Source organism: Coturnix japonica, chromosome 5 (assembly GCF_001577835.2).
Source record: "Coturnix japonica isolate 7356 chromosome 5, Coturnix japonica 2.1, whole genome shotgun sequence".
Classification (NCBI taxonomy): Eukaryota; Metazoa; Chordata; class Aves; order Galliformes; family Phasianidae; genus Coturnix; species Coturnix japonica.
In genome coordinates this window covers 20843562-20860291 of record NC_029520.1, presented here as the reverse complement: position 1 = coordinate 20860291, position 16730 = coordinate 20843562, and the positions used below count along the sequence as shown (strand labels likewise).

Below are 16730 nucleotides of genomic sequence, written 5' to 3'. Positions count from 1 at the left end.
TTCTAGGAATTTTCTTTCTATAGCCAACAAAAACGTAATTCTAAGTGTCACAGGTTTCTAACGCATGCTACAGACATTAAGGCTATTTCTCATCAGATGAGCCAGTACGTATTCTACTGTGACTAGAACTTCCAAGTTAACTCTTTGTTGCTATCACTGTAGACCGAATGCAGAACTGCACAACTAATTTTATGGTAGCAAAAGCTGCAGTCAACCATCTTGGGGTTTGTTTGAAGTGGAGAGGTTGAATTTCAGTGGCTCTGGAATTTTGATTTGGTTTCAGGGTTGCAACGGTTCAGTGTTTGAATACTTTGAGACAAGGAAGCGTAGTTACTGCTTTTTCTACAAGTACAATTGCTTTTTCCAGGATTATCACTATCTGCATACTGGTGCTCATGACAGCTGACCTATCTAGAGAAGCAGCTCCAGGACCTCTGCTCAGAGCTCAGCCTCAGCTCTTCCTGTACAATACACACTGTCCAGCCCATGGTTACAGTTCTAAAAAATCCCTTTTATCACCTGTAAACCCACTTTTTAAAATACACAGATGAAGACAGGTCAGTATACACTTCTGGACTCTGCTCACTATGACAAATTCACTGACCAGTATGCATTACTCCTCAGCAAGGGCTACGGACAACCTGAAGGATTTAAGAAAAACAGAAGATTCTAGATATTCCCTGAATCCTACGGTGACATGAGGGTCTGTTGAAACCCTGTTCTTTTCTGTATCCAAATTATATAGAGGAATAACTGTAAGGGAAATGATTATGACAAAGGGCAAGAGAGACTCCTGAGCAGAGGTCTAAGGTAGAGGGGACAGCAGGGGTTGGCATCCTTAACCTCTAAAACAAAGGCTTTCTTCTTAATTTTCACAACATGTCTTCTTCCAATCTACTGCCTGTTAACAATTGCTTGGCAGCTTCATATGGCAACACAAAAGCTATTTAGAATTACCTAGAAAGCATGAGCTAGACTCATACCTGTTTGATGAATGTAGCAACTTTGAACATTATTAGTGTTTACAAGTGCCTCAAAGCTTTGTGGTAAAACATAGCATGGACAGGATAGAAAGATGCATGGATCTGATATCTGACCAGAGAACACAACCACTTTAGTTAGTCTAAGCACAAGGAACTGCATGTGTTTGCAAGCTTATAAGATAACCTACATATCTCATCTCTTTGAGAAACACTGAAAGTTGAGACTGAACTCTGTCAAGCCATCCAAAAGCAACTTTGCTGTCTATTACCTCCAGAATGGAATTATTGGATACAAGCAGCAAGGCAGCAGACCAAACCTGTATTTTCACAGTTCTCCTCATCGCTGTTGTCGGAACAGTCATCTTCCCCATCACAGCGCCAGGACAAACGGACACAGCGTCCTGATTTACAGCGGAACTGGTCAGCTGTACACATAGACGTAGCTGACGGGTCAAAACAAAACAAAAATAAGTTAGATGAGCAAGAATGATCAGAAGAGCCTGGTCTCAATAATACTCCCCCACACACTCATGCATCTAGCAGAAATGGAACACTCCCATTAGTCCCCAGCACTCACTGCAGTTCCTCTCATCAGACTGGTCGTCACAGTCAGAGTCTCCATCACACCTCCAGCCAGCATTAATGCACAAGCCACTGTTGCACATGAACTCCCCAGAGCGACATGGCTGGTGAGATGCTGCAGAGATATTAAACAACAGAGTGAATTCAGACCAATGGAATATCCAAAAAATCTCTCAGTGCTTTGCTTAGACTCTGTTATTCTGGAACTCGGTCCTGACCAGCTGCTTTCATTCATGTGTGCATAAATGTGCTGACTATGCAGTGATTTCTGTCACTACCCTCATTTTCCTGAATTTAAAATAATGAAAGAGACAGCTTATGTGTGATCAATTAGATGGCTGTCTTTCCAGCCAACTCAAAATCCATTTAGGTTCACAAAACAGACATTTGGATCTGTGCATCACCCTGCACTAACTTACAGCAGTCAGATTCATCAGACCAGTCCCCACAGTCATCGTCACCATCACAGTGGTAGATGTCCAAGATGCAGCGTCCATATGCACACTGGAATTCCTCCAAGCTGCAGGTGGCAGCTGGAACATCTGATGCTAACAAAGGAATCAAACAAAAGATGTGTAAGATAACAGCGCACAATCCAGTTTAGATGCAGCCTTCCTCAATCTAGTAACAGACTAGCAAGTATTCAGTGGAAAAGTGTTGGAAATTGCTAGTCCTTGCTGCCTATCTCTGCATGACCTGTATTACTCAGAGGACCATCAGTGCTGTTTGTGCTTCAATGAGGAGCGGTTTAAAGCTACACACAAAGGCAACTGTGCAGTCAACACCCTCCTAAAAAATAAAAATAACAAATATAATGGAAGAAAGTGATGAAGATCTATGAGTGTCGCCTTCTCTCCTGTGCTCAAGATACTGTCCTAGTATCCTCTGTAAAGAATTGTAATGGTTACTAAGTTTCCAAAAGACAGACACAGAAACAAAAGTAAAAACAAAACTATCCTTTTGGGATAGTTCTATATTAAGGATTGAGGCAGCTCAGAACGCAAGGTTAAAGTAGGGCATGATTTCTTAAAAATCTTAACAAAAATACGCACTTGAAGACCAAAAGCAGGCAGCAGAGTGCCCACTTCTGCACATGACCTTTGAAGTTTCTTCATGCCCATCACTCTCAAGCCATCACTCAAACAGTTTTATCAGTAAGGAGCACTGGCATTCCCCAGGCAGAACCCAACAAACTTAGTCAAGGATTTTCCTACTGTTCTCTGGTCACTAGCATACAATGTGGGAAGTGAGGAAAAATATGAGTCCCACAGAACAGAATCTGATGTCTCTTCTCCTACTGTCCAGAGAATGAACTGCATGTTTCAGACACGTGACCCTTTCAACTGAGGAGCTCCACAAACAGATCTATTAAATAAAAGGGAAAACAAAGACTGGCAATCTGGGACAGGAACTATGCCTGTAGGCACGCAGTAAGAGCTCCAGTTCAGCCAGTATCCAGCAGCTGGGTACTGAAATGTGTGTTAACCTGCTCCTTACCAAGGAAGTCTGAAAGAAGTGTTTGGGCTTATCTGAGCAGAAAGTGAAGCCAATGACTTAAATTCTCATGTACTGCGATTAAATTATATGATCTTTTTACTTCCCAATACCCTCCACAAAAATAAATAAATAACAAGGAAAAAACTGAACAGCTTAGTCCCACATTGTTTTAGATGAACAATGAGCAGCATTGGATTTAAGAAAAAGATGACAACCACACTGAAGAACATAAAAGGAGGTAGCCAAACAAAGCTTCTTAGTGAAGTTCCATACCTAAAATGCCTTACAGAAAAAAACTGCCAGCCACAATCTGAGAGGCATTCCAGCTCAGAGGAGCAGGGTACCAATTCAGGTTGCCCATAAACCTCCATAGCAGGCAAGGTTGAAACAACATCTCCCCTCACTCCCCCAGGGCCTATTCGTGGCCTGTAGGGAAGCAACAGGCAAAGGAGGGAGAAAAGAGAAGGGGAAAGGCGAGGAAGAAAAGCTGCCTTCCTCTTAGAGCCCTTTCCCAGCTTAGAAATGTTTGCAGCCCCTGGTTTGCTGCCAACTCTCATTATCTAGAGAGATAAAAGACAACTCCTCCGTGCACCCACTCCCCCTGCCCTTCAGGAGCTGGCAGCCCCAGTCCCTCCTCCCAGAGCTTTTTGAAGTTTCCTGCTATCTAGAACAAATTCTGCAAAATGCCTTTGAGAGCACGGTGGGGGAAGGGACCACTGAAACTTTCACAGACGCTAACTGCGCTCAGAGACACAGCAAAGAGGCAGTGGGGGTTAGGAAGGGACATAATAGACTCTTGTCCCATTTACTACAAGGCTGTGGATGTAGACAAGAAAAAAAAAAGAGACAACTGTTGTTGGCTCTCACACTCCCATCTCTCCATTCCCATCAGTCAAATCAGCTTCCAGCTAACTCATTTACTGTCCCTTATCAGATGTCCTGCATAAAGCACCTGAATGGTGAGAAGCTGGTTGTGCAGGCAGCCCTTGCAGCGTGCCAGTTAGCAACATGCAGTCCTTGAAGATATTATCAGTGGGCAAAGTCCCCTGAGAAATTCTGGGTAGGATTCAGACAAGAGGATAAAGAAAGCAATTGTTTTCTCCCTTTTCCCCTTGCCCTTTATCTCCTACAATTTTATACACAGTTATATTCACTACATCATAAGCCCCCTGTTCTGACTCAAGGTCACATAGCCATGGGAAGCAACAGAAAAGTAGCCAGGAACAGATCAAGTATTTCTGTGAGGTAACATGAGAGACACACCATCCTCTCATGCCCTCTACAGTAGACAACAGAAGGCAGCATAGCTGCCAGTACATGCAGAACTGACTTGTTTCTGATCTCTGCTGCAGGAAACGTGCCAAATCTCAAGACAAGAGCAGGTCCAAAGGGCTATTTCCTATGACTACAAAGTAAGAAGAGCACTTACGGCAATTCTCTTCATCCGAACCATCTTTGCAGTCTGTGTCACCATCACAGAACCAGTGCTCAGCTATGCAGCTGCCATCACTACAGCGGAACTCCTTCTCTGAGCATTTCCTCATATCTGCAGAGAAAGCAGTAAGAAAAAAAAAAAAATACTTTGACTTCTCTCTGAGTGCTCAGAAAACAACCACACCATAGTTCTGAAGCTCCTAGGGCACCAACAAACATGCCTGCTCATTTAAATCACACATTTCCACATCATCCAGTGTCTGGACAAAACCACCAGTGCTCATTTAATAGACACAGAGTAGTGGATTCAAAAGGAATCAAAAGAGATTTCACAATGGCAAGTCAAGGAATAACAAGTCACAAATTTGCCTGGCAAATAAGCCACAGCCTGAGATTACAAGCAGCCAGTCAGGGAAAAAAAATCACACAAACTTCGCTCAGATGAGCCAGCTGCAAGCCCTTGATATGCTAAGGGGATCTTAGAACTGCACAGGTGTGTGTGCAATGCCTTTTTAAGCACCAACAGGGGATTCATCATATTGGCAGCACCACTACTCACCACATTGCTCGTCACTGTTGTCTCCACAGTCATTGTCACCATCGCAGTGCCACAGGCTGCGGATGCAGTACCCATTCTGACACGAGAACTCATCTTCCTCACATTCTCGTGGCGCTGTTGGGACACAGTGTAGAATAAGGAAAAGGTAAGACACAAAGATTTATTTTGTAGAAAAACAAACATATGGTGTATCCTAAATAGAGCAACATCCTCCTTCAAGGATACTGCCATGTTGGAGAGTTCATTTCCTTTTCTCTAACAACATCATATGGCCACTGAGTGTCTCTCTCCCACTCCAACTGCAAGCTGACAGTACAGCAAACTCTAGAGCCTGAGAACAAGGACAGCAGAGTAACTGAGCCGTCCGCCATGTGCTGGTATTTTTGTAGAGCTCCAAGTCAAGTTCAAGTGATCCTTACATCAAAAAAGCCTCCTTAAAAATTTAAAATATAATAAGGTTTAACAAGAGCAAGTGTAGAGTCTTGCAACTAAAGAGGAATAACCATATGCATCAATACAGGTTAAGGGATGACCTGATGGAGATGAGCTCTGGGGAGAAGGACCTGGGGGTCTTGTGGACAATAGGTTGGCCATGATACAGCAGTGTGCCCTGGTGGCCAAGAAGGTGCATTAAAAAGGGTGCAGTCAGCAGGTCAAGGGAAGTGATACCCCCTCTACTCTGCCTTGGTGAGGCCACTTTTGGAATAACATGCCAGTTCTTGGCTCTCCAGTTTACAGAAGATGGGGATCTCCTAGGAGACCAGCAGAGGGTCACAAAGATGATAAAAGGACTGGAACATCTTTCATATGAGGAAAGGCTGAGTGACCTGGGTCTGTTCAGCCCGGGGAAAAGATGATAGAGAGGGGATCTGATAAATGTTTAAAGATGTCTAAAGGGAGGTGGGAGGCAAATGGCTGAGGCCAGGCTCTTCTGGGTGGTGTGTAGGGATAGGACAAGGAGCAGTGGCCTAAAACTCAAACATAGGAAGTTCTGTACCAACTAGAAGGGTGAGAGAGCACTGGAAGAGGTTGACAGAGAGGCTGTGGATCCTCCTTCTATGGAGATATTCAAGACCTATCTGGATGCCTGCCTCTGTGACCTACTGTAGGGTACCTGCTTTAACTCGGGGGCTGGACTCAGTGATCTCTTGAGGTCCTTTCCAATTCCTGCATTTCTAATATTCTGTGACTATCATTATCTGGCAAAAGTTTAATGATAAAATTGTAGCTGCACCTTTATTCTTTTTCCCCACAATGTCAAAGTTACCTCCACAGGAAAGGAAATGTCCACTGAAAAGTGAAAGGGAAAAATTAAAATTCTTCTAAAGTCTACAGCATTTGCAGCCTCACTCCACTCTATCTTCCAATCTTCTACAAAAGCTTGTCTGCCGGCCATTGAGGAAAGAAAAAGGGACTGCAGAATTAGTACCTGAGGACTTCAATCCATCATAAATCCTTCTATGGTTACGTGCTAGTCTGGACAACTCCCCAGGACTCTCTTATTCACAGAACCAGCTCCTTTCATTAGTCTCCAAATCTTTTGATCACACCCTTCTCTACTGTTGCCTTATATATATGGGCATTCCAACTTTTCATGAAAAAAAAAACCAAACAGAAGACCAAAAGGATACAGATCTTTTCTTTCATGAAAAAGGGACCAGGAAACTAAGCTTAGTCCTGCCATTCAGAACATCACGTAGAACAGATGTAAAAACCTGAACTCTGCTTTCCAGTCCTCTGCCCAGACAGCAAAGATCAGGGGTGTGCTGATTAAAAAGGGAATTAATTAGCACACAAGTATTGCATAAATAGTTAAAAAGACATGGAACAGATCACAGCCAAGAGAATTATTTTGCATTTCTTGAGATACGATTGAGTCACTCTGGAGTACCACACACACAACTGTTGTAGAATTCAAGAGCTGCAGGGTGATGCTTATCAAGCAGCTGCAATCAACCAGACAGCACAAAATACTGCTCCTAGCTGCAGCCCGCTGTCAGCTCCAGCAGCCAATGCAGTTTCAAAGAAGCTGAAGATGAAGTGCTATGCAACACATTAGTTTCCCAGCACATGCTGCCAACTACAAGACTGGATGATCTGTTTTGGTGAAGGAAAGCTGCATCCCTGAACACCTTTTGCAACAGAAGCCAACCACAAATAACAAAACATAAAAGTGAAAAAAGAAGGAGCTGAGGTCCAAGGGCTCAGGCAAAATTCCCTCTGTTTTAATAAGCTGTAGAAGCACAACAGCAGTGCTCACGGCTAGCAGCCTGCCATGGCAGCTCTTCTGAAGACAGCACCTTACAGGCAGCAGACAAGCCAGCTTTCAGGGTAACTGCTGTCTGCGCAGGCAGCATCCCTGCAGCAACTTTCTCTCTCCTCAGGGAACTTGGTTTGAAGGGAGAAGATGCTGGGGACAGGTCCGCACAGCAGAAAAGTCAGACAGTGGAATGTGAGGCCACAGGAAGTCAGCCAGACAAGCAGTTCAGTTGGTATTTGGCAGAGGTTAGGCATTTCCATGAAGAGGGGAAGACATGAAGCACTCAGCTCAGGGAACTACTTCATGCGACATTAACTGGCAAGGCTGTGGGGCATAAACTGTTCTGCAGCTGGACAGAGAAGCATCCCCTCCCCCAGGATACACATTCAAACAACAAGCCAGGTGCCAACACAGGACATCAGGAACACCTCTCTGTCAGAGGAAGGATGTAGCTTATTGCAAGCCAAGGGTTTGCCTCAGTGGATAGACTCTTAGAATTCCAAGACAAAAAGGGTTAGCTTTCCCCAGCCATGGCAGGTAGGCACTGCGCCCACCTTCTCCCCTTAGAGAGGTGACTTACGGCAGTCCTGTTCATCAGAATCATCCTCGCAGTCGTTGTCTCCATCACAGACCCATGACCGGCGGATGCACTTCCCGTTGTCGCAGTGGAAGTCCAACGGGGAGCAAGTGGGCAGCACTGCAACAGCAGAGAAACACTTCAGTATGAAACTGCAGTCAACTTCCTTCCTGAAAGTCCCTTCCTCCTAGTGGAGGAAGGCTACACCTTTTCTAAACAAAAGACATGAATTTTTGAGTCACGAGGAAGAGCTGTGCCTTAGATGGTGGGCCAGGGTACATCTACAGCTTGTCAGTCTTTCCTCCCCAGAGAAGCGATGACCTTTTCACAATAGAGTAGCTGTCACTACTCCCCACTGAGTTTACTTTTTCTCTTTCATCTGTAAGCCTGCTATCATCCTCTAATAGCACTATTTTATAACAAGGAAAATTACAGTATCAACATTTTTTCTGTATGCTTCACAATGCAATTCACACGATTTCAATTCACAAAGTTCTTTAGGGTAAGAACCATGAGAATCTTTAGGGTAAGAACCATGAGAAGCAGCAGTTTTGGGAACAGGGTTTTGCAAGCCATGCGAAAAACATAAAATATGTGTTTCATCTTGGGGGCTCTGACAGCAATTTAGTCTAAAGAACCTGCAAGGAGAAGTGGGTATCCTCCACTGTGAATAAATTCACTGTAGCTCTGCTACGGGCAATAGAATTCAAATCCTGCTAGAGATCTCCAGAAGGGACCGAGGAAGAGGGAGCGTGGGACACTTTCCTACACAGGATTCTGGTGGCAATGGAGCGGAACCACAAATCCACAGCATTTAATGAGGCCTGGAGCCTCAAAGATGAAATTTAAGAGGGTGCATCAGCCCTGTCCTTCCCCCACAGATGAGCGGAACACTCAACTCCAGTGAAGCTCATGCTTTTAAGCACTGCCAGCTGTGATAGGGAAGGGGCTGCACAAGACTCTGTTCCTGACAGGTGTGTTCTCCAAAGAGCAAGGTTAGCTCAGCGATGTGAAGGGGAGCAGAGGCAGTGCTTGAAATCCTTTCATCCCAGCCCAGCCTGCCGACAGCATCTCCCATCTGTCACCAGGAGGGCCAGCCCTTGCCTGCTATGCTTCTGCTTTCCCTGCCAACACTATCCTGGAGGTGGGAGAGCAAAGGGGGTGGGAGAAGACTGTGAAGACCGCAGCCACACACACAAAGAGGAGGACTGGATAAGGAGAACAAATAGTCACGTTTTCAGCTTTTCCAGCTTCCTTAACCCTATGTTTCCATTCACCCCAGGACTGCTGCCAATGTCCTGCAAAAGCAGTATGGATTACACCACATAGAATCATTCACAGCTCTTAATAGCATGCCCTCCAACACTTCATACAAAGCACCTGTCCTAAAAGCCTCTCACCCTAAGAATACACCAGAGCAGTTAAATTCAGACTTGCTGTAACTGACACCTCTTTTTGTAACCACAAATGTGGATCATCTTTTCAATCACTCCTAAAAGTGAGTGTAGTTCCTGCAGCAGCGCAGGCATAGGCATCCCTGTAATTGACAGGACATCCCTGCAGACGTCACCACATATGATGCTGAAGTTTTGCTAGATGACAAAATACAGAACTGGACACGAATCCTTGCAAAAACGTTCATCACGTCAAGGATGCCTTGTGTAGGTATATGTCCAGATAACACCTCGCCAGTTCGAGGCCTTGGAGAGGTATGAAGGAAACAGAAGCATACAAATCTGTATCACCACCCCACACCTCGGGCAGTACCCTGGTCTTCCAGTGGCTGACCCATTTCCTTACTGTTTGCTTTCTCTGAGCACCCCTGTGCTGCTGCATTAAAGGTGCATCCCCTTCATTCTCTGGGGGACAGAAGGGGAAAACACTCTAGATCCCTAAATTCTACTTCCAGACAAAACCAAGACAAAGTTTTAGATTCAGAAGATCAGTCCCACAGATCAGTCCTCTTTCCCTCAAGTGCAGATCCCATACTTTGCACGCTGAAGCAAACCTTTCCTGGCCTCAGCTGCCGTTTCAGGACTAAGACCATCCCCCCAGCATATGCTTTTCTGTCTGCTCTCCCCAGTCCCAGCGTGACTAATCACCAAAGGACTGCACAGGAGCCGCCTGGAAGGGAATTTGCATGCTGACTCTCCAGGGGAGAATTCTTCAGGCTCCCAGAGGGTTAGGCCATTAGCACTGGTTCAGAGCTGATACCATTATCCCATTGAACTGCTGCATCCCTTCATGAGGTAACGACACAAAATGAAATTCCACCCCTACAGGGAGCAGTTCAGCCAATTTCATACTCCCCCTAAATATAAAAATTGAGCTTCAAGCACAGAGGAGGGGGTGCAGGAGCAAGGGAAAGAGAGCGAAACACATACAAAAGAGGACCTAATTCCCACCCCAGCAGACAGCAAGTGCGTGCCAGCCCAGACAGCACCAGGGGGGAGATAAATCCCCTTCTACAGGAGCTCTCCTTTAAAGGAGGAAGAAAAAAAAATAATCCCAAAACTACTTAAGACAAAAACAAAACAAAACAAAACAAAACCCTAATGAACGAAGGCTGTTTCATAAAGCTTAGGATCCGCCAATGGGATCAGGACAGGGATCCATGTAAATTTGTAACATGAATCTAATCATGCTCAGAGACAGATGCTTCAAAGGAAAATGCAGGAGATTCCAGGAGCAGCTTTCAGGCAGGGGCAGCCTCTCCCCTAACATCTTTTCCCAGCCCTGCCCCTCCCAGCCCACAATCCCTTCTCCCCATTAAAAAGCAAACTGTCTTCACAGAAACATTCCTGCTCGTTCTACACGTCAGCTTCAGTTTCACTGTACAGCCCTTTGTTCTGGGACTGCTATCATTCAGCCCTTCTGCTGGTCATTTATTTCTTTGTACTTTGGTGGAGCTGAGTTTTATTCCTATGAAGTGAAAGCTGAGGGCATATCATCAGTTCATGCTGCTGTAAATATATCCAGACAAGATGTTTGGAAATACAAAGTTAAGAGGAAATTCAAAAGTGAAGATGTCTCACTCGGGAAACACGTAGTATTTGACATTCAAACAGCCCCCACTGTATTTTCCTCTGACACGACAGAATAGTTATACAATATAGTAAACACATTTCACTGCTTTGACTAATTTAAAAAGCCACACTTCCATGTTCTTTCTCCCTCAGACAGAGGCCATGCAAACAAAATGTTAAGGACTTCTCATGTTAGAGAGGGAGCAAGACCTCTCTGGACAAATGGACTAGCAATTAGGAGACTGGAAAAAGAACACTGGGGTTTTCTCCCCGGATTTGATTGTTATTATTACATGACTGTGGGACAGTTCTGGCTCTATAGCCCCACTTCTACCAGTGGTAAAATTAAGGGTGTTCATTACTTCCTAAGAAAGCTGCAAGGCTTTCAGAGGCATAGTTTCCACTGATGAGAAAATAATCATTGCACTAACATGTTTTCACTACTGCTCAGAGCAGGATTAGGTAACGCAATGGTAAACACAGTAACACCTCAGTCCTCCACTTCCATATTCAGTTCCAGTTTCATCTCCCCACATCTGTGCAAATCAGCAGCAGTTTTCCTAACAGAGATATGCAAAGGCAAACCCTAGGATAGAGCTGAAGACAGAAAAATGCCTGGCAAGACAGGAATGAATCTTCTTTCCCAGGAAACAAGTACAAGGAAGGGAAGCCTTTGGGAAGACCAAAGCAAGCCAGTGACAGCCCAAGAGAGCACATCTGCCGACTGACAGTGAGCAACACAAAAAGGCCTTTGAACTTCCAACCATTTCCCTGAGCTCATCCCTCTGCATGGTCACACTGGACATCATCCAAGGTTTCGGCAAAGCTAGGTCTAGTGTAGGGCTGCTGTTCCTCCCCCTCTCCCAACTCCTATTACACAGGGCGCTCTTTTATGGCCAAGCTGCAGGAGAGGGGGAGGGCAGGGGGGGAAAGGGAAGTTTATAAGGTGAAACGCAGACTGAATCACGTCCTGCTGTCCTTTGAACACTTTATCCCCATTGCCTGCAGTGACCAGGTTGCTTTGTATTCAAGGACGGCAAGTGCCCTGATCTGGGTCACAGCAGTTTGAACAATACCGTTTAATTAGACAATCTCTTTGTCACATGAAAAACGAGGAGTTAATTCAAAAACAAATATAAATTACAAAGCTTTTGTAACACCTATAGCTTGAGTCTCATGTGTGTAACGCGCACACATCCACATACACACGTGCACACAGAGATCTGTTTGCTAAACTCTGCAGCACAACATACCTTAGGTCTACAAAGAGAAATAAGGGCTGCTAGTGAGCACCCAGGAAAGAAGAAGTGACACTGCATTCCACCTGCCACATTTTGTAGAATAACAGAAAATGTTTTCAACGGCACTGCTGAACTGTGCTTTGCTGGCTGGAAAAAGAATAAAGGAAGACTGTATCAGCACCCAACCTTTCACAGCCCTCAATCAAAAGCTCTGTGTCTGAGGTGGCATTACATTAATTGTGATGGTTTTTGAAGGAAGCACGTATATACTAAGCCCAATAAAACGATAAAACATGGAGCAAACTTTACTCACAAGAAAGAGTTGCTGCGAAGTGTTATCTTTTCAAGAGAAACCATAAACTGTGTTCCTAAGTAGCCAAACTAGAAGCTCAGAAGCAAAGCTTCACCCGGGCTCTTGAGTGTGAGCTCAAAGCTGGTAATTATGGGGAAAGCGTTATGGGGAAGCTTTCAGTAATATCAGTAAAAGAACTGCAAGATTTTTATCCTCATGACTGCTGAACACTGATAACGGAGGACTGATAAGTGTAGCAGTTGTACTGTTTCTGGCAGCAAAGAGACCATCTCCTGGACTTGAATGTGCTGTTGCTCAAAAGGAATTATGTAAAGCTCCCAAATGAGATGGGAACAGCAGGCCACTCTTCAGTTAAGTTTTAAGGTCAGTTCTTCAGGACCTTGAAATGAAATAGCATTGTTCAACAGAGCATGCAGCTAAGCAAGGAAGTCTGTGTCTCAAGGATACTAAATTCAGAAAAATTCTGAAAATTCTAAATTCTGTTTCAGGATGTTGGGGGATTTGGATTATTTCTTATGAGAAACAGAACTATTTATCAATCCTTGGGCCAAGTTTACTCAGTTGTCCTTTCACCCCTGCCACAGGAAGCAAGACTCATTCACACCACACTGAACTTCAAAGTGCAGGCAGAAGGGCAGAATGAAAACCATCCCTCTGCTTGCACGCAGCTTTCGTTAGGGACAGTCCAAAGTAGTCTCTGTTGGCACAAGGCAGGCAGGCAGCTGAGCTACTCTGGGCATGTGTAGCAAAGGCTTCCAAGCCAGACACTGTCAGTAAGCCAGAGAGCTGACACCAGAGAAAGTCTGTGAAGCTGGCATGACAGCTGGGATGTTGCTTATTACTATTATTACTACAGAACTTTGGCCTGTAAACATGATCCTGAGCAGGAAGTCAACATGTCATGGAATAATTGGCTCTCATCACTGCAGGGCTTCAGATGTGTAAGAAGACAGTTCCTATCACAGCCAGGTAAGCACAGGCAGGATTCTACCAAGAATTACAGGAAAACACCTGAGAGAGCCAGGCAATCAATACAGGACACCAATACAAGCTAAAAATACTTACAGGAAAGTTAGTCAGACTGGGGTGTATAGAAGAAGGAAAAACTACTGCAAATGACTTCTAAAAGCATCATTTACTCTACAGTTTGCAAATTAACATTAAGAAAAAAAACACAAAAGAATTTATATAAAAACTGAAAAATCTCTCTCAAAAAGAAGAAACAGTCCCTGTCTCTACTCCTGTTTTTTCATAGGTGCAGCATTCTCACTCTTCAGTCTCAGTATCTTCCTTAACATACAGCTTGTTTCAAGTTACCTCTTTAACTGAAATTACAGATTACCAGCCCCAGCCTAGATAACTGCTTTACTACAGGGCACTTAGTAAAGTCTGATCACCTACATAAACATATGCAGTGTCTATAGACACTGACCCAAAACTGAATCTCAACTTGATACTTTTCGCTTTTCCCACTACCTTGGGTTTCACTCTCACCTTTCTTTCAGTTGACATAACTCTTGCAAACTTCTTATTTCATTTGCATCCATTTCTACAGTTCTGCAGTTGCTTAGTTTAAGAATCTTTGGTGCTGGACTGCATTAATGCACAAAGTAGACCTTATCGAGAAACATGTCCAGTCTGAATGGCGACTGACCCCTTCAAGGCTCTCCAATAGATTATAGAATAGAAGCATAATCATAGAAAAAAATAAACAAGTTTCTGTGCTCAGGAAGAGGCTAGCAAAACTAATTTAGTTACTGGATAGTCTTACCTCCCCATTTCCCATACTCCTGCTCCGTTTCTCTTCTTTTTTTTTCAGCCTGAGCTCTCTCTTGTTCTTTTGAGATTTTAATATTATTTCTTTAGATCTCAGATCTTCATCTCCGCTTTCCTGCTGTTATAATTTCCATTCTCCTTTACTAGATGTAAACATGCAGGTTTTCCTTTAGCACTTCCACTTCTTTCAATAATTTCTCCAGTTAAGCTTCCTCCCTTGCCCAGTAAACCCTTCATGAGTCATCTTTAAACCAAAGCATTGATGATCTCAGTTTGCTGGTGACCTATTTCTCAAAAATCTGCTTTTCACCAAGGCCTCCTGTGTGTTCATGATCTTGTGCAAAACTGTAAGAAACAAGAACTGAGAAGGAAAGACTTCCTACAGCTGGGATGAAAACACTTAAAGAGGAGTAAAAACAATATACTGATGATGATGAAAGCTCTTTTTTCTTACAGATCCATGCAGCTGCTCTGGGTTTAGCTGGCAGGGAAGGTGAACGCCAAAAAAGGAAAGCAGACAGGGCTGCAGAAATATCCAACAGAGGAAGATTTATTTCTCAATCATGTTCGTGCAGTCTTAAGAAGAGTCTTATATCTTCAGCTCTAGGAAAACTTCCAGGAAAGGAACTCCACAAAACTGGGCCTAATTCATTATACTGTGAGAAACCCACTAAGACTGAGACTTCTGATCAGTTCCCATTCATCTGCATGCATGTACATGGATGCTGACAAAACACAGATACACAGCAGCTACAAGCTAATCAGTGAATCCCAAAGCCAATGGAAGTCAATCCTAGTGCTCATCTTAACACCTCTTCACAGAGAAGCTGGATTTGAAACCATAGCATTACTTCATCTAACTTCAATACACACCACACTGTGTTTTGGGTTTTGTTTGTTTGTTTTCTATTTTTACTTACATAAGAACCATGTAACTTTGGGCACAGAGAGTGTTTTTGAAACAGTGGAGAAAAGAGAAGCACTTCTATCTGTTTCTCCTTATAAAACATCCAGCAAACATTCCAAAACCTCTGCAAAAGGAAAAGATGGCTTTCACTGTGCTCTGCCAGTAGATGCTGGCCCTGGTAGATTACAAGAGTCAGCCAAAAGTAGATCATCTGCAATTTTAAACACCTGTCAGTCAAAAACTAGGACTTGTCTGTAAAAGAGAAACATCTGCAGAGAAGGAGTTAAGACATTCAGCTGTACACAAACACAAGTCACAAATGGTATTCTTACTGCAGCCATCTTCATCGCTGTGGTCCCCACAGTCATTGTCTCCATCACACTGCCACTGAGCTGGGATGCAGGTACATTCCCCAAAAGCACTGACTGCACACGTAAAGTGATTGCGTCCACAGGAGCATTCGGTGCTACTTGTTACGCCTGCAAAAGGAACAAACAAACAGTGTATTTTGAAGAGCGTTAAATACAAATTGACATCACAATTATTCTCTATGTCCAATCCACATGTATGAACGTACAATCTCCTGCAAAGAAAAACATTCACCCCTCTTGCACTGTTGAAATAGGAGATCAAGCTCTATGTTCAGTTTCCTGGAACGGAACTATCTGAAGGCAACAGCAAATAGCAACCTGCCAAATACAGCCTTAGGAATCAGCTGGAAAATAACTTTGCACTAATCACAATTGAGCTGAATGAATCCCAGGAACCAGAACACCCTTTTTAATTTTACAGACTCAGCCTTCTCCTACAGCAGAGCACTGACACTGCTCCACTTAGTTCTGACAACACAACAGAAGGGATATCGAAGGTTCTACTTCTGAGGTTTATCAGGGATCTCTTGACTCCAGAACTTTCTAGATGCCAAATATTAATTTGTCAGTGCTTTAGAGATTTTAGATTCCAGTGAAAGAGTAAAAAAAAAATAAAAAATTTAAAAAAATATATCATTTATTTATCTGTGGAGATTAACCTATGACATTGTCGTGTGCACAACTGACATTCATGAAAGTAAGGAAAGAGGATTTTCAGCTCTACAAACAGACCAAAAGAAAATGCAGTTCAAGTGTCAAGCCATAATCCAATAGGAACACTTTTTTTTTTCCAGCTTTAAAGTTAGCTTAAGGAGTTCCCAATCCTGTTCTCCCCTTTGCCTCCAACTGAACAAGTCTCTGAGCACATCCCAAGCAGTATTTCTCAAGGACACTCACAGCCAAATTGGCTGCTTTATCTCCTAGCACATAGACTGCCATGGGTGCAGCAAACTTTTTATTTCCCATCTCTGTAATAATTTATCTTTAAAAGGCCTGGCAGGAAAGTTATACCATAGGTATTACTGCAGATGTTGGGGAAGGCAATCAACGTGTGATGCAAAATGGAGTAGAAGCAGGAACAGCAAGGTGAATAAGGAACAGAAAGAAGGGCACAGAACTTGAAAGGGGCCAAGTGCCCAGATGTTCCATGAACCCACAAGTTCTGGCTACAGCAAAACCTGACTCAAAAAGACTCACAGTGAGT

At 43.7% G+C, this 16730-nt stretch overlaps 1 protein-coding gene across 3 annotated transcripts in view; it reads right to left on the bottom strand.

Moving 5' to 3' along the window:
- Positions 1-16730, bottom strand: part of LRP4 (LDL receptor related protein 4) — a 74629-nt gene that overhangs the window by 23322 nt on the left and 34577 nt on the right. For all 3 annotated transcript variants that reach the window (XM_015864521.2, XM_015864522.2, XM_015864526.2), the window contains exons 2-8: positions 15488-15634; positions 7896-8012; positions 5056-5169; positions 4492-4608; positions 1985-2113; positions 1561-1680; positions 1301-1426 (exon numbers count right to left, since the gene is read on the bottom strand). In XM_015864521.2, coding sequence (XP_015720007.1) covers positions 1301-1426; positions 1561-1680; positions 1985-2113; positions 4492-4608; positions 5056-5169; positions 7896-8012; positions 15488-15634 — 870 coding nt within the window. The remainder of the gene's footprint in view (positions 1-1300; positions 1427-1560; positions 1681-1984; positions 2114-4491; positions 4609-5055; positions 5170-7895; positions 8013-15487; positions 15635-16730) is intronic.